The sequence below is a fragment of the Jaculus jaculus genome, chromosome 1 (assembly GCF_020740685.1).
Source record: "Jaculus jaculus isolate mJacJac1 chromosome 1, mJacJac1.mat.Y.cur, whole genome shotgun sequence".
Taxonomy (NCBI): domain Eukaryota; kingdom Metazoa; phylum Chordata; class Mammalia; order Rodentia; family Dipodidae; genus Jaculus; species Jaculus jaculus.
In genome coordinates this window covers 229,341,456-229,358,683 of record NC_059102.1, presented here as the reverse complement: position 1 = coordinate 229,358,683, position 17,228 = coordinate 229,341,456, and the positions used below count along the sequence as shown (strand labels likewise).

The 17,228-nt window shown below is 47.3% G+C and overlaps 2 protein-coding genes and 1 non-coding gene across 4 annotated transcripts in view; all 3 read right to left on the bottom strand.

Annotated features, from left to right (window-relative positions):
* Positions 1-493: 493 nt before the first annotated feature.
* On the bottom strand, positions 494-3,832 carry Rpl13 (ribosomal protein L13). Its single transcript, XM_004666078.2, has 6 exons — positions 3,775-3,832; positions 3,465-3,574; positions 3,247-3,388; positions 2,882-3,055; positions 2,370-2,426; positions 494-678 (listed from the first exon to the last, which is right to left on the bottom strand). The coding sequence occupies exons 2-6, from the start codon at positions 3,566-3,568 to the stop codon at positions 520-522; spliced, it is 636 nt and encodes a 211-aa protein (XP_004666135.2). The 5' UTR covers positions 3,569-3,574; positions 3,775-3,832; the 3' UTR covers positions 494-519.
* On the bottom strand, positions 3,111-3,200 carry LOC123457817. The gene has a single exon (XR_006635180.1). It is a non-coding gene; the product is annotated as a small nucleolar RNA MBII-202 (small nucleolar RNA).
* Positions 3,833-11,297: 7,465 nt separating the features above from the next.
* Positions 11,298-17,228, bottom strand: part of Spg7 (SPG7 matrix AAA peptidase subunit, paraplegin) — a 63,734-nt gene continuing 57,803 nt past the window's right edge. For both annotated transcript variants that reach the window (XM_004665956.2, XM_045153437.1), the window contains 3 exons: positions 15,351-15,517; positions 14,519-14,596; positions 11,298-11,677 (listed from right to left, as the gene is read on the bottom strand). In XM_004665956.2, the coding sequence (XP_004666013.2) occupies positions 11,474-11,677; positions 14,519-14,596; positions 15,351-15,517 (449 nt within the window). In that variant the 3' untranslated portion in view covers positions 11,298-11,473. The remainder of the gene's footprint in view (positions 11,678-14,518; positions 14,597-15,350; positions 15,518-17,228) is intronic.

The window sequence follows — 17,228 nt, the reverse complement described above, 5'->3', positions numbered from 1 at the left end:
AGCAAGTCAATCGAACATAGGGAAGGCCTATGGGACCTGGCTGCCGTATGTATGGCCAGAGGGGACGTAACTGTGAGGCCAGCCTTCCACAGTAAACAAGACACTCATGAAGACAGATGTCCTCAATGGCCATTTCCAAGTAGTTGAGATCTTGAAGTGACTGGAAATTGAAATGTAGGGCTTGATGGACACCTCTAATCCCAGCACTCAAGATCACAGTGGAGGCCAGCCTGGGACTACATAGTGAATTCAAGTTCAGCTTGAGCTAGAGACACCCTGTTTTGTAAAACCAGTAAGCAGGGCTTCGAAGTACAGCATCTACTAGTATGTAATACCAACCCCAAGTCAGCACTCACAACCTCTCCATAAGGAAATCAGTAGTTAACCAAAATCCAATGCTGAAAGAAAATGACACAATCCTGGCTCTGGAGTGCCTTTCAACCTAGCACAGAACCATAGCCATTGCTCACAGGAATAGCGCATGGAGACCAACTTTCAATGACCTGATTTATTAGAAATTTATTTTTTCTTTTCAACATCCTGTTCTGCTGCTTCCTTGGCCCTTTTTGCTCGGATGCCAAAGAGACGGGCATTGGCACGGGCCATGCGAAGACTTGCGAAAGCCTTGAAGTTCTTCTCCTCCTCTGTGATGGCTCTGGCTTTTTCCTTTTTATAGACCTAGAGAGAGAACAGAGGTCAGCCGAACTTCCACGGGGGACCCCTGTGGGACTTCAAACACTACAACTCTGTAGAGCCACACTGAAGATTTGAGACACAAACAGAACCACCCTCCTTAGAATTCAAAAAGCCTCTCCTCTGGCCAAGCATGGTGAATCATGTCTGCTATTGCAGCACATGGAACAATTAGAACAGGAAAATCCTGAGTTAAGCCATGCAAAAAAAGAAAGGTAAGAGGATCTAGACAAAGGTGGGCACACCTTCAATCCCAGCACTGGGAAAGCAGAGGCAGGAGCATGGTTCCGAGCCCTAGACTGAGGCTGCATGGCAAGATCCAGGTCAGGCTGAGGAGTGAGACCCCATCTTAAAAAAAAAAACCTGGGCCGGGTGTGTTGGCACACACCTTTAATCCCAGCACTCGTGAGGCAGAGGTGGGAGGATTGCCGTGAGTTTGAGGCCACCCTGAGACTCCATAGTGAATTCCAGGTCAGCCTGGGCTACAGTGAGACCCTACCTCGAAAAAAAAAAAAAAACCCGGGCACAGTGGCGCACGCCTTTAATCCCAGCACTCAGGAGGCAGAGGTAGGAAGATCTCCATGAGTTCAAGGCCACCCTGAGACTACATAGTTAATTCCAGGTCAGCCTGGACCAGACAGAGACTACCTCAAAACACCAAAAGAAAAAGTTTAAGGTGGGCTGGCGAGATGAGCAGTTAAGGCCCTTGCCCGCAAAGTCAAAGGACCCAGGTTTGATTCCCCAGGACCAACATAAGCCAGATGCTCAAGGCAGCATATACATCTCGCCCTGGTATCCCCCCCCCCACAAATATATAAAAATTGAAGCCAGGCGTGGTGTCTCACGCCTTTAATCCCAGGAGGCAGAGGTAGGAGGATCGCCATGAGTTTGAGGATACCCTGAGACGACATATTGAGTTCCAGGTCAGCCTGGGCCAGAGTGAGACCCTACCTCAAAAAAAAAAAAAAAAAAATTCAAGGTCATCCTCAGCTTTACAAGTCCACGAGATTGACTTTGCAACCCCCCTCCAAAACACAAAAAAATCATCTTAGTTTTAAAGTGTTATAATTCTAGCACGTTATCACCATGAATTCAAGCCAGCCTCTACAGCTTGGCCTACAGAGTAAAACTCTGTCTCAATAAACAAAACAGGGCTGGTGAGATCACTCAGTGGTTAAAGATGCTTGCTCATGCAAAGCCTGCCAGCCAAGGTTTAATTCCCCATTACCCATATAAAGCCAAACCCACAAAATGGTACATGCATCTGGACATTGTGTGCAGTGGCAAAAAGCCCTGGTGTATCCTTTCACTCTTAAAATTAAATAAACATCTGGGCTAGGGAAGATGGCTCAGCAGTAAAAAAAAAAAAAAAGAAAAAAGTACTTGCTTGCAAAACCTGCCACCCAGGGTTCAATTCCCCAGTATCCATGTGAAGCCAAATGCAAAGTGGAACATGCATCTGAAGTCCTTTGCAGCAGAAAAAGGCTATGGTGTGAAGGTTCAAGAGTATCCCAACCAAGTAGGATCGCTGAAACTTCTGACAGATCCTTCAAGGGACTCCTCTACTAAGAACCTTCCCAGGTCTAATGAAGCTTCCTTTCAACATACACACCACCCGCACTCTTCCCTGCCAAACCCGTCTAAGATATCACTAAATAAATCAAGTGCCCACTTACGTTGCGAATGGGCATCACAGGTCCAGTCAACTGAGTAGCCAATTTGAGTTCTTCAGCCTGTTTGTAGGAACAAGACAAATGAGTCCAGCTTAGCTTTCCCAAGGACTTCATACCTATCAAAGGGCCCTGTGCCTGTCACTGCACACCTCATGGGTCCCTAAGTACTAGTTTACTAGGGTGCTGCTCAAAAAAATTACACATGAACCTTTCTCCCCAGTCTCAGTGCCAGAAAGCTCACGCAGATGGACACCACTAAAGGTAACCCACTAAGTCTCCAATAACAACTCTGGACTAAGTACCTCAGAGAGGCAAATATGGCAAGAAATGCATATCCAACACTATCAGACAGGGGCACCTTGGTGGTTCTAATGGCTATTTCCTGAGCCTAATTTCTTACTATGGTTCCGTACTCCTGCATTTCCACAATGTTTTCTCAGCGTAGTCGAACCCAGAAATCACCTATGGCAGCCAAACCTCGCAGACGTCCTCCCCGCAGCATCCAGTGTACTCACCGAGCTGTCTCCCTTCTTGGGGGCGGAGGGCTTCCTGGGGAAGAGGATGAGCTTGGAGCGGTACTCCTTCAGGCGCTGCACATTGGCCTGCAGAGACTCCGTGGACTTGTTCCGCCTCCTCGGGTCCACAGAGATACCAATAGTCCGGGCCACCTTTTTGTGGATGCCGGCCACCTGCCCAGAGGGAGAACCCCATGAAGTACCGGGGAGACCCTCGGCTACGGGGCTCGACGAGGAAGATCGGTGGCGTCAGATGGAAAAGGGTTCAAAGGTACTTTCATCAAGGCAGAAGTACAGCGATTCCGGAGAAATGTCATCATTGCACCGAGAGCCACACGCCAGGGCCGAGATTCGGCCGTACTCACCCTGAGCTCCTCCAGGCTGAAGCCGCGGCCGGCTCGGACTTTGGTGTGGTAGCGCACGGTGGGACACCGCACGATGGGCCGGATGGGCCCGGACGCGGGCCGAGGGGCGATGCGCCGCGCCTTCGCCTGCCGGGCCTTGCGCCTGGCGGAGGAAACGGGACGGTCACCAGAGCCCCAGACCCAAGCAGGACCCCCACGCGCCGCGCCCCGCCCCGCACCTGCGGATCTTCCGTGCCGGCTGGTTGAACCAGGTGCTCACTCGTCGCTGCCAGTCCTTGTGGAAGTGGGGCTTCAGGATCATGCCATTCCGGCTGGGCGCCATGGCTGCCTACGGCCGCGAGGGAAACGAAAGCGGCGGGTGAAGGCCGGCGCCCCGGGGCCCCGCCCCGATCCCTCCCGACCGGGCCAGGCCCCACGCCGTCTGCAGCAGCATGGAGGTGCTTCCATGGCCACGCAGGCAGCGGTGCCGAGCTGATGGCTGCGGATGGAACCCGATGGCGCTCTATGGCGCCGGGCAGACGAACTCACCTCCTGTGTAGGAGAACGGCCGAGCGGAAAGGAACTAGCGCCGCAAAGGACCTTGGGGTCGTAGAGGATCTGGCCAATCAAAAGAGCCGGAGCCCGTTAACCAATCAGAATAAGGACGGGAGGAAATGACATACAGGCCGCAGCTCTTCGGACTCGCTTGTTCTTAGATGGGCAGCAGTCGGTGCCATCTACTGTGCCAGCTGCTGGGTCGCCTGAGTGTTTTTGGTTTGGTTTGGTTTTTCGAGGTAAGGTCTCACTCTAACTCAGGCTGACCTGGAATTCACTATGTAGTCTCAGGGTGGCCTTGAACGCACGGTGACCCTCCTACCACGACCAGCTCGCCTGAGTGTTTTGCTGTTGTATGGTGCGTCCACGGCACGGAGGCACAGAAGAGCTCTAAATACCTGAAAATACCCTGAACCCTGGCGGGCCCAGTGGTGGTGGTGGTGGTGGTTGTTAAGAGACGCTACGGAGCCCATACTGGCCTAGACTTAAGAGTCTTGCCTGCATCTCCTGAGTGCTAATATTTAATTATGCCCCACCACGCCAAACTTTTATTTTTTTCGAGGTGGGTTCTCACTCTAGCCTAGTACTGGGATTAAAGTCGTGCACCACCAGGCCCTGCTAAACCTTTCTTTCCAACTAGTCCCTCTCCTATTTTGCTATTCTTTTCGCCCACGAAATGCAGGTTATGTGTAGGTAGTGTGAGCCACAATAAGGTCATGAATGCAACTGCCACTTCTGTGTATGAAAGATAGTTTTCCAAAGCACTCCTCCCCTTCCTTCAGCTATTGCAGTAATTTTTCTGCCACCTCTTCTCCAATGTCCCTGAACCATGGAGGCTGTGATAAGAGAAGGCTCTCAGTACTGAACTGTCACTTATCAGCACTTTCAAAAACTGAGAATACCATCACTCACAGCTGAAAAAGGCCTGGTGTGACATGGGACTTTAATCTCATCACTCAGGAGGCAGAGGTAGGAGGATTGCCATGAGTTCAAGGCCATCCTGAAACTACATAATGAATTCCAGGTCAGCCTGAATTAGAGGGAGATGATCCTATCTCAGAGAGAGAGAAAAAAAAGAAAGAAAAGAAGTGTTTATTTAACCAAAAGTGAAAGTAACATTAATATATGGGTGTAAGCATAAATATTTGCCTGGCTCTCCTTTCTCTTAAATTCTATCTATAAACTACTACAGCCTTGGCTGGATAGACAGCTTAGTGATTAAGGTGCTTGCCTACAAAGCCAAAGGACCCAGTTTCAATTCCCCAGGACGCTGCACAAGGTGGTGCATACATCTGGAGTTTACAGCAGCTAGAGGCCCTGTGGTGTCCATTTTATCTGCCCCTCTCTCAAATAAATAAAAACATTTTTTTTTAAAAAAAAGTTAGCCGGGCATGGTGGCACACGCCTTTAATCCAGGCACTCGGGAGGCAGAGGTAGGAGGAATGCCATGAGCTCGAGGCTACCCTGAGACTCCATAGTGAATTCCAGGTCAGCCTGGGTTAGAGTGAAACCCTACCTCGAAAAACAAAAAAATAGGGCTGGAGAGATGGCTTAGCGGTTAAGTGCTTGCCTGTGAAGCCTAAGGACCCCGGTTCGAGGCTCGATTCCCCAGGACCCACGTTAGCCAGTTGCACAAGGGGGTGCACGCATCTGGAGTTCGTTTGCAGCGGCTGGAGGCCCTGGCACACCCATTCTCTCTCTTTCTCTCTCTCTGCCTCTTTCTCTCTGTCTGTCACTCTCAAATAAATAAATAAAAATGAATTAAAAATTAAAAAAAAGAAAAATAAATTAAATAAATAAATAATAAAAAGTTGAGCCAGGGGTGGTGGCACATGCTTTTAATCCCAGCACTAGGAAGGCAGAGGTAGGAGGATCACTGTAAATTGGAGGCCACCCTGAGACTACATAGTGAAGTCCAGGTCAGCCTGGACTAGAGTGAGAACCTACCTCCAGAAACCAAAAAAAAATAATAAATGTAAAAAGGTAATGGGCTAGAGAGATGGCTCAGCAGTTAAGAAACTTGCCAAAAAAGCCAAAGGACCCAGATTAAATTCCCCAATACCCACAGAAAGCCAGATACACAAGGTGGCGCATGTATCTGGAGTTCATTCTGGTGTGCCCATTCTCCCTCTCTCAATCTGCATCTTTCTCTCTCTCAAAGAAATATTTTTTTAAATTGAACACTTAAAAAACTGGGGTTGGAGAGATGGCTCAGCTGTTAAGGTGCTTGCCTGCAAAGTAACCACATAAAGCCATATGCACAAGGTGGCACATGTGTCTGGAGTTTGTTTGCAGTGGCTGGAGACCTTGGTACACCCATTCTTTCCCCTCTATCTGCTTCTTCCCTTCTCTTTCCCCTCTGTCAAATATATATATATAATTTTGGTTTTTCAAGGTAAAATGTTTTAAAAAAAACTTACAAAAAGGGCTGGAGAGATGGCTTAGTGGTAAAGTGCTTGCCTGTGAAGCCTAAGGATCCCAGTTCGAGGCTCGACTCCCCAGGACCCATGTTAGCCAGATGCACAAGGGAGAACACGCGTCTGGAGTTCGTTTGCAGTGGCTAGAAGCCCTAGCGTGCCCATTCTCCCCCCCCCCCACCTCTTTCTCTGTCACTCTCAAATAAATAAATAAAAAGGAACAATTTTTTTTTTAAATCTTCCTTGCCAGGAGACAGAAGTAGGAGGATCACTATGAGTTCAAGGCCACTCTGAGGTTTCATAGTGAATTCCTGGTCAGCCTGGACTAGAGAGAACCTACCACACACACACACACACACACACACACACACACACACACAAAGAAGAAGAAGAAAAGAGAGAGAAAGAATGGCACACCAGGGCCTCCAGGCACTGAAAACAAAATCCAGGTGTATGTGCCACCTTGTGCATCTGGCTTACATGGGTTCTGGGGAGTCAAACCTGGGTCCTTAGGCTTTGAAGTGCTTTAACTACTAAGCCATCTCTGCAGCCCTGTTTTTGTTTTCTCACTCTAGCCCAGGATGACCTGAAAATGTCAGGCTGGCCACAATCTCCTACCTCTGCCTTGAGGTGCAGAAGTGATGGGATTAAAGGTGTGTATTAACCACACCGGAGTTATGGGGAACATTTCTTTGACACAGATGACAGAAGTCATCTACCATGTGTTTCTCAGACCTCCTCGTCCATTCCTTTAAAAAAAATTTTTTTTTGGTTTATTTTTATTTATTTGAGAGTGACAGAGACAGAGGCAGATAAACAGAAAGAGAATGGGCATGCTAGGGCCTTCAGCTACTGCAAATGAACTCCAGACTCATGCTCATGTGCCACCTTGTGCATCTGGCTTACGTGGGTCCTGAGGAATCAAGCCTTGAACTGAGGTCCTTAGGCTTCACAGGCAAGCACTTAACCACTAAGCCATCTCTCCAGCCCTCTTTTTTTTAAATTTTATGTATTTATTTATTTTGAAGCAGGGTCTCACTCTAGCTCAGGCTGACCTGGAATTCACTATGCAGTCTCAGGGTGGCCTCAAACTCATGGCAATCCTCCTACCCTGCCTCGCAAGTGCTGGGATTAAAGGAATGCACCACCACACCAGCCTTCCTTTCTTTAAAAAAAATACTTTGAGAGAGAGAAAGGGGGTGTGCCAGACACACGTGCCACCTTACGCATCTGGCTTTATGTGGGTAGTGGGGGAATTGAACCTGAGTCCTTTGGATTTGCAGGCAAGCGCCTTAACTAAGCCATCTCTCCAACCCCAATTCCTTTTTTTCCTTTTTTTAAAGTAGGGTCTCACTGTACCCCACACTAATCTGGAATTCTCGATGTAGTCCCAGGGTGGCCTGGAACTCATGGTGCTCCTCCTACCTCTACCTCCAGAGTGATGAGATTAAAGGCACATGCCATCATGCCGTTATTTGTGTGTGTATGTGTGTGTGATTTTTTTGTTTTTTTGAGAGATAAAAAGGTACAGAGAGAAAATGGGACGCTTCAGGGCCTCCAGTGCAAACGAACTCCAGATGCATGGGCCTCCTTGTGCATCTGGCTTACGTGGGTCCTGGGGAATAGAATCGGGGTCCTTTGACTTTGCAGGCAAACACCTTAACCACTAAGCCATCTCTCCAGCCCTTGCTTGCTTTCTCTTTTTCTCTCTTTCTGAGGCAAGCCAGACTGGCCCTTTTTCTATGCAAAAGAGCCCATATCCAAGGAGAATGATTTGGTTCCCAAAGGCCTCCAGCCACTGCAACCCAACTCGACACGTGCGCCACCTAGTGCGCGTGTGCGACCCTGCACACTTGCTTCACTGTGTTCATGAGTCCATGGACCTGGAGAGTTGTGTTTTTTTTTTAATTTTATTTATTTTTATTTGAGAGTGACAGACGGAGAGAGAAAGGCAGACAGAGAGACAGAATGGGCACTCCAGGGCCTCCAGTCACTACAAACGAACTCCAGATGCGTGCGCCCCCTTGTGCATCTGGCTAACGTGGGTCCTGGGGAATCGAGCCTCTAACCGGGGTCCTTAGGCTTCACAGGCAAGCGCTTAACCGCTAAGCCATCTCTCCAGCCCCCATTCCTTTCATTTCTGAGGCAGGGTTTCCCACCTAACCCAGGCTGACCTGTAACTCATTCTGTAGCTCAGGCTGGCCTTAAACTCACAGGAATCCTCCTACCTCAGCCTTCTGAGTATTGGGAGACTGGTTCCTCTCAGACCCTCTTCAGTACTTCCATCATGTACTTTAATCTCAGAGATAGGGGACTTTAACCCCTCCTGACATGTCCTGATCAATACTCTGTGCTCTCTTCTCCTAAGCTCTTTAAATTCTATCTATCATCATTCATTTATTTTTTATTTGCAAGCAGAGACAGAGTGAGAGAATGGGAGTGCCAAGGGCTCTAGGCACTGCAAACGAACTCCAGATGCATGCATCACTCTGTGCATCTGGCTTTACATAAGTACTGAGGACTCTAACCCAGGTTGTTGAGCTTTGCAGGCAAGCACCTTAACCACTGGGCCATCTCTCCAAACCCACTATCTATAATCTAATAAAATCTTTTTTTTTTCTTTGAGGTAGGATCTCACTCTAGCCCAGGCTGACCTCGAATTAACTGTAGTCTCAGGATGGCCTTGAACTCATGGTGGTCCTCCTATCTCTGCATGCACCACCATGCCCAACTTACTAAAGTCTTTTTAAAAAACTCTCCAGCCGGGCGTGGTGGCGCACACCTTTAATCCCAGCACTCGGGAGGCAGAGGTAGGAGGATCGCAGTGAGTTCAAGGCCACCCTGAGACTCCATAGCGAATTCCAGGTCAGCCTGAACTAGAGTGAGACCCTACCTCGAAAAACCAAAAAAAAAAAAAAACTCTCCAGCTGGAGAGTTGGTTCAGCAATTAAGGTGGTTGCCTATAAAGCCTAACAACCCAGGCTCAATTCTTCAGTACCCACATAAGTTAGATGCACAAGGTGGTCCATGCATCTGGAGTTTGCTTGCAGTGGCTGGAGACTGTGGTGCAACTATACTCTCTCCCTCTCACTTTCTCTCTCAGTGTCTGTATCTCTCTGCTTGCAAATGAAATATTTTTTTTTTAATTCTCAAAAGTGGGAATCATTTTTATCAATAGTCTTTCTGGACAGACCTGCAGACTGGTGCAATACCATTTGCCTCATTCTAAATCTGCACCCAAGCCAGGTGTGGCACATACCTTAAATCCCAGCATTCAGGAGGCAGAGGTAGGACTGTCAAATTCGAAGCCACTCTGAGACTACATAGTGAATTCAAGGTCTGGGCTACAGTGAGACCCTACCTCAAAAGAAACTTAAAAAAAAAAATTAAGGGCTTGGAAGATGGCTCAGTGGTTAATGGTGCTTACTTGCAAAGCCTATTGGCCTGGGTTCAATTCTTCAGTACCCACATAAAGCCAGATACACAAAGTAGTACATGCATCTGAAGTTCATATGCAGCAGCAAGAGACCCTGGCACACCCATTCTCTCTTTGCTTGAAAATTTAAAAAAAAAAAAAAAAAAGCCAGGTGTGGTGACACATGCCTTTAATCCCTGCACTCAGGAGGCAAAATTAGGAGGATCACCATGAATTCATGAGTTTGAGGCCTGCCTGAGACTCCATAGTGAATTCCAGGTCCACCTGGGCTAGAGTGAGACCCTATCTTGAAAAACAAAAAAAAACACCACCAAAAACAAAAAAATCCAAAACAGGGCTGGAGAGATGACTTAGCAGTTAAAGCACTTGTCTGTGAAGCCTAAGGACCCAGTTCAATTTCCCAGTACCCACATAAGCCAGATGTACAAGGTGGCACATGTGTCTGGATTTTGTTTGCAGTTGTTAAAGACTTTGGCATGCCCATCCTCTCTCTCTCCCTCTTTCCCAAATAAATAAATAAATAAAAGGCATGGTGGCAGTGGCACACACCTTTAATCCCAGCACTCAGGAGACAGAAGTAGGAGAATGTCTATGAGTTTGAAGCCACCCTGAGACTACATTGTAAATTTCAGATCAGCTTGGTCCAAAGAGAGACCCTACCTAAAAAAAAATAATAATAATAATAATAAGCTGGGTGTGGTGGCACATACCTTTAATCCCAGCACTAGGGAGATACAGGTAGGAAGATCACTGAGAGTTTAAGGTCAGCCCAGGACTACAGATTGAATGCCAGGTCAGCATGGGCTACAGCAGGACCCTTCCTTGAAAAAGCAAGTATAGGGGCTAGAGAGATGGCTTAGCACTTGCCCATAAAGCCAAAGGACCCAGGATTCCTCAGTACCCACATAAGCCAGATACACAAGGTGGTTCATTTGCAGTGGCTGAAGGACCTGGTGCACCCTCTCCATCTGCCTGTCTCCCTCTCTCTCTCTCAAAGAAAATAATTAAACAAAACTTCATTTGGTGTGGTGGTGCACGCCTTTAATCCCAGCACTTGGGAGGCAGAGGTAGGAGGATCACTGTGAGTGCAAGGCCAGCCTGCGACTACACAGTCAATTCCAGGTCAGCCTGGGCTAGATCAAGACCCTACCTTGAAAAACCAAAAAAGAATGGTATAAACCGAAAACAAAACCCTGTGGCCCTCAACAACTGCTAGCTCAGCAGGGCCATACAGTTCGAATATGGATTCTCACCAAAGAATGGGTTAGCCGTGAATCTCAATTCTTGGTGGTGAAAACCAGGATGCCCCTTATGCTGCACAAAGGACTTGACATGCATCCAGCGGTAGGTGGCAGTATTTGAATCCTCCAGGGCCCAGGGTCTGATCCCAACTCTGTGACCCCCTTAGTGAGTGAGCACCATGTGGATGATGATAGTTGCTCAGAGGGTCCTTTCATCCTGGATCCTGTTAGTATTCTGAGCTAGTCACAGGATATGAACAGGGACTGTTCAGTCCATCTGCTGGGCTGTCTTCATATCTATAAGCCCACACATGTACACAGCTTCTGAAACCCTGGGGACTCAAGAATTCACATGCTCACTCCTCACAAGTGATGACAATTGTCCCTTCAGGACACCAAAATACACATGTAAAGTTCAATCAGTTGTCTTTGCAAAGATTTTACTATTCATCAATCAATAAATAGATCATTGAAGAGCATCAGCAAAGACATCAAGGGCCAAAAGAGGAGACGAGGTTCAAATTTCTGGTAAGAAAAAACTTGGCGACAGCTGACCAACAAGTTCTAGAATCACTGCAGGTGCACTTGAGGAATTTCTGCTATCTGGGCCAAGAGGTCTCTTCCTCTGGAGGTGGAGGCTGGGGAGCTGGAGCCTCCTCCTCTCCAGAGGCTTGCTTCTCCCTTTCGGCATCAATCCATCTCTGTGGTGCAATCATTTTTTTAGGTCCATGGGGCGGTGGGCCAATGATGGCTTCAATGTCCTCATAGTTTATCACTTCCTTTTCCAGAAGAGCATTTGCCAGCTAGAAAGAACAAACACAGCAGTGTGTGAGTGCCTACCACAAAGACAAGAGCCTTGGAAAGCAGAGTATTTGAGACGGGAACCCATCCCACAGTATGTCTCTGTCTTGGTGAGGCACAAGGGCCAGGTCACTGAGCAGGATGCCTCAGAAAGGCCACTTTCCCAGGAAGGCAAAGGCATGAAGGCAGCTCCAGCAAAGAATCACTCCCTGTCTCAACCCTGGAAGCATCTGCCAGCTGCCAGCCTCATTAATTTTTCTACTTCCTTTCAAAACCTCTGCTTATTTTTGGCAAGTGCAAGTCCCTTCACTGAACAAGTTGTAAGTGTATGGGGAGGCAAGCTAAATGCCGGGTCTCTCATTGGAATCTAAGAGGGGCGCTAACTGACAGAGACATGAGAACCCACAATCAGGGAAGGGATTTCAGTTATAGTCCTGGAATTTTTTTTTGGGGGGGGGAGTTTTGTTTGTTTGTTTGTTTTTGGTTTTTTGAGGTAGGGTCTCACTCTAGCCCAGGCTGACCTGGAATTCACTAGGTAATCTCAGGGTAACCTCAAACTCACATCTGTCCTCCTACCTCTGCTTCCAAAATGCTGGGATTAAAGGCATGTGCCACCAAACCTAGCCTTTGGTGGTATCTTTTGAGGTACAGTCTCAATCTATCCCAGGCTGACCTGGAATTCGCTATGTAGTCTGTAGCTGGACTTAAACTCATGACTATCTCCCTACCTCTACCTCCCAAATGCTGGGATTAAAGAAAGGTGTGCATTACCACAGCCGGCATGGTACATTTTTTATTTATTGGTTTTCTTTCATTCTTTTCCTTTTTTTTTTTTTTTTTTTTTTTTTGAGGTAGAGTCTCACTGTAACTCAGCCTGACCTGGAATTCACTGTGTAGTCTCAGGGTGGCCTCGAACTCACCGCGATCCTCCTACATTTGCCACTTTAGTGCTGGGATTAAAACCATGCACCACCATGCCTGGCTTAAACTTACTGTTTATTGGAAATAAGATTTCACCTAGACTGATCGAAAACATCAGCCTCCCTAGTGCCAGAATAAATGGCATGTGCCTGGCCTGGAAAATATTTTTTTTCTTTCTTGGAAAGCATTTTCATGCTAAAGGCTCTGTTACCACAACCACATTTGCCTAGTTTGGCTAAGATAAAGCTCTTCCATATTTTCTCTCTTCTTTTGCGGGGAGGGGGCTGATGGAGAAAACCCAGGGTTTTACACAGGCTAGCTACTGGCGTGATGTGTCTGTGATGGTACTACAAGAGGTACACGGTTCTTCTCATGGCTACTCTGATGTATCTCTAGACTAGAACCTACTGACTGAGCAGTTCAGTACAAACACAGGCAACTGTACTCTGCAGCCAGGATGATACCTCACTGGTGGCACTGCCCACCCTGATCCTTCTTCCAATGTAGTCAGCCAAGTTCTGCAGAGCTGACCATGTACAGCAACTTTCCAGACAGAAGTTGATTCAGAATGAGGCTGCACTGCCACAGTGACTGGTGAGGCAGGTGCTCTGGTCTAGGGCCAACACTCTTGAGGACCCAAAACATGATTCTAGCCTGACAAGAGCAGCTGCCTCACTTTGTTTTTCTTTACACAGGACTCACTATATACCCATGCTGGCCTCAAACTCAACTATACTCCTGCCTCTGCCTCCTAGATGCTATGTTGACAGGCCTGCACCACTTAGTTCAGCTGCTCACTTTAAGGAAACAAGAGGAAGCTAAGAAACAACTACCCAGGGCTCCCTCCTGTCCTCATGTGGTATTAAGAACCATCACTTGGGGCTGGAGAAATGGCTTAGCAGTTAAGCGCTTGCCTGTGAAGCCTAAGGACCCCGGTTCGAGGCTCGATTCCCCAGGACCCACGTTAGCCAGATGCACAAAGGGGCACACGCGTCTGGAGTTCATTTGCAGTAGCTGGAGGCCCTGGTGCGCCCATTTTCTCTCTATATATATATCTGCCTCTTTCTCTGTCTGTCTGTTGCTCTCAAATAAATAAATAAATAAAAATAAGAACCATCACCTCCACTACCTTCTGAGTGGGAGTCATTATAACCCAGGGACATGCAGGTCCTACACACTACCCACTAAGACAACAGAGAATCTGCATATGGGACACATGGTTTCACGCTGTCCTCGGGACAAACACAGTCACTGTAAGCAGGGAAGTCTGAGAGACAGTCACAAACAAGAGAAGAACAAGGAGATGTGACAACTGCATGTCCTAGGGGACCCAGGCAGGAAAGGGCCACTGAGAAGCTGAGGTGCTATGAACCCACTGTGGACTTCAATTAATAAGGTATCAGTGGTGAGCTACTGAGTTGTAAAGATGTCCTACACAAATAAAAATGTTAACCACAGGAGAATAGGAGAAATGGGATTTATGACTAAGGGAACTCTCTACTATATTGATAACTTCTCTGTAAATCTCAAACTATTCTAAAATGAAAAAAACGTTTTGAAAAAATTTCAGGAAAAAAATTAAGTGCTGGAAAAACTACAAAATTCGTCATTGATAACTGAACGAACTGGCTTGGCATGCTTATAGTAAAAGGAGAGGAGCCAGGCATGGTGACACGCCCCTTTAATTCCAGCACTCGGGAAGCAGGGGTAGGAGGATCACTATGAATTCGAGGCCACCCTGAGACTACATAGTGAATTCCAGGTCAGCCTGGGCTAGAGTGAGACCCTACCTCGAAAAACCAAAATAAACAAATAAAAAAGGAGAGGAGAACACATTCTATCCGTGTTGGGGAGTCAGCACGGCCATGCTGTCTCTGAAACATGGAGGGGGGAGGAGTAGGGCTGTGCACACATGCCCTCACCGCTTGCAGCTTGTCCAGGTTGTCCAGTAGCACTTTCTCAGTGTGTCTGTAAGCCTTGGCCACCAGCAGTTTTGCTTCCTGTGAAGGAAAGAGATGTATCTGTTAGGAGAAAGGACATAAACCACTATTCAGACTCACAGGGAAAAGGTACAGGTTCAGGAACATATTTCCATCTCTCATGATACACAGTAAGAATCTTGTGCCCACTCTGTCCAAAGGATGCCCAGGTCAAGGTGCCTACTTGCCATCTTGTAGGCAGCACTCGACAGTCCTGTCTTCTGTGTACTCACAGCCACTGCCCAAGTATACGCAGCTAGAGTTGGCCCAGAACAGACCCAGGGACTAGGCTGGCCCAACCTACAGTGATCTGCATGCTGGCTCTAGCATTCAGTTTAGCTGACACTTTTCCCAGTTCCACATCTAGTTCTTTTTCTTCTTCTTCTTCTTTATTTGCAAGCAGAGAGAGAATGACTAGTAATATGGGCATGCCACGGCCTCTAGCCTCTGCAAACAAACTCCACATGCATAAGCCACTACATGCATCTGGCTTTAAGTGGGTATTGGGGAAACAAACCCGGGTTGTTAGGCTTTATAGGCAAGCACCTGAACTGCTGAGGCATCTCTGCAGCCCCCACATGTAGTTTTATTAAAACCATCTGAAAGGCCCCAACCAAGACAACACACTCAAATAGGTCAGAGCTCAGGAGAAAAAAATCAGTAGACATTCATCTGACAGAACTGGTAGTCTTATAGCTAGCCTGAATACCTCTCTTCCAGAGGACAGAATACTCCTAGGGATAGCAGTACAGCAACAAAACCCAAGCCCACTTACATGGTCCATCATCTGCTGGAGACCCTGGCTGAAGGGACGCCGTCCAATGCCCATAAGACCCTCCTGTGCTTCAGGGAAGGAGACTGGCCCGATCCTGGGTGCCATTCCAAACTGTTTCACCATGGAATAGGCAATTCGAGTGACTTTCCTCAGATCGTCCTGGGCCCCTGGAGTGCAGTGTAAAGAAAGGGGGAACCCTCAGGAATACACACACACGAACATGCAGCCCCTAGGCCCTGTTGGAGCCCATAGGATGGTGCTACACTTCCCCAAACAGTGTGAGGAGAACTTCTACAGCAACAGACATCAGGACTCCTGCACCTTTTTGTTTTGTTTTGTTTTGGTTTTTCGAGGTAGGGTCTCACTCTGACCCAGGGTGACCTGGAATTAATTATGTATTCTCAGGGTATCCTCAAACTCATAGCGAGCTCCTACCTCTGCATCCCAAGTGCTGGGATTAAAGGCATGCACCACCATGTCCAGCTCCTACACCTTCTTACTGCTCTCTAAAGGATTTTGACTTTTTTGGGGGGGAAAGGGAGGGAGATTTTTGGTTTTTATTTATTTGAGAGAAGTGGGGAAAGAGAATGGGTGTGCCAGGGCCTCCAACCACAGCAACTGATCTCTAGACACATACGCCACCTTGTGCATCTGGCTTACATGGGTCTGGGGAATCAAACCAATGTCCTTTGGCTTTGCAGGCAAGCACCTTAACCAAAATCATCTCTCCAGCTCTCTTTGAAGAAAAAAGAAAAAGAAAAAAAAAAACCTAAGCCTGGCGTGGTGGTGCATGCCTCAGCACTCGGAAGGCAAAGGTAGGAGGACTGCCATGAGTTCAAGGCAACCCTGAGACTATACATAGTAAATTCCAGGTCAACCTGGGCTAGAGAGAGACCCTACCTTGAAAAAAAAACAGGCAAACAAACAAAAACAACAACAGAAATATTTATTGGCAGATGGGGTGGTGCATACATTTAATCCCAGCACTCAAGAAGCAGAGGTAGGAGGATAGCCATGAGTTCGAGGCTACCCTGAGACAACATGGTTTATTCCAGGTCAGCCTGGGCTAGAGTGAAACTTCAAAAAACAAAAACAGCTGGGCATGGTGGCGCACGCCTTTAATCCCAGCACTCAGGAGGCAGAGGTAGGAGGATCCCGTGAATTCAAGGCCACCCTAAGACTACAGAGTGAATTCTAGGTCAGCCTGGGCTAGAGTGAGACCCTACCTTGAAAAACCAGAAAAAAAAATAAAAATAAATAAAAATTTAAAAAAAAAAGGCTGATTTCTCAGGACATTGGCCTAACTCACATCAGGCCAGGTCTGCACAGGCACAACTGTCACCCTTGAAGCCTGATGCCCCTATATCGCAGGACCTCTCTGGATAGCCAGTATAATAAACAGTTAAAAGCAGAGAAGCTGTGTCAATTTTATCCAGTTCAATGCAGCCACAACTAATAATTAACCAATTAAATGCATTTACAGTCTGCATGTAAGTAGAATTTTTATTTTTAATTTATTTGCATACACACACAATGCACAGGTATACCACAGACTCTTGCCACTGCACACAAATACCAGACGTGGGCTGGAGACATGGCTCAGTGGTTAAAGAAGCTTGCCTGCAATTCCTGCTGGCGTAGGTTCAATTCCCCAGTAACCATTAAAGCCCTCGTAAAGCACAAAGGGGTGCATGTATCTGGAGTTTCCAGCTGCAAGAACCCCTGGTGTATCCATACTTGCTCACTTACTCTCTCCCCCTCTCCCTCTCTCATAACTATTTTTTTTTAAATGGGGCTGAAGAGAGATGGCTCACTTGTTAAAGGCACTTGCTTGCAAAAGCCTTAAAGTATGATTTTTTTTTTTTTTTTTTGGCTTTT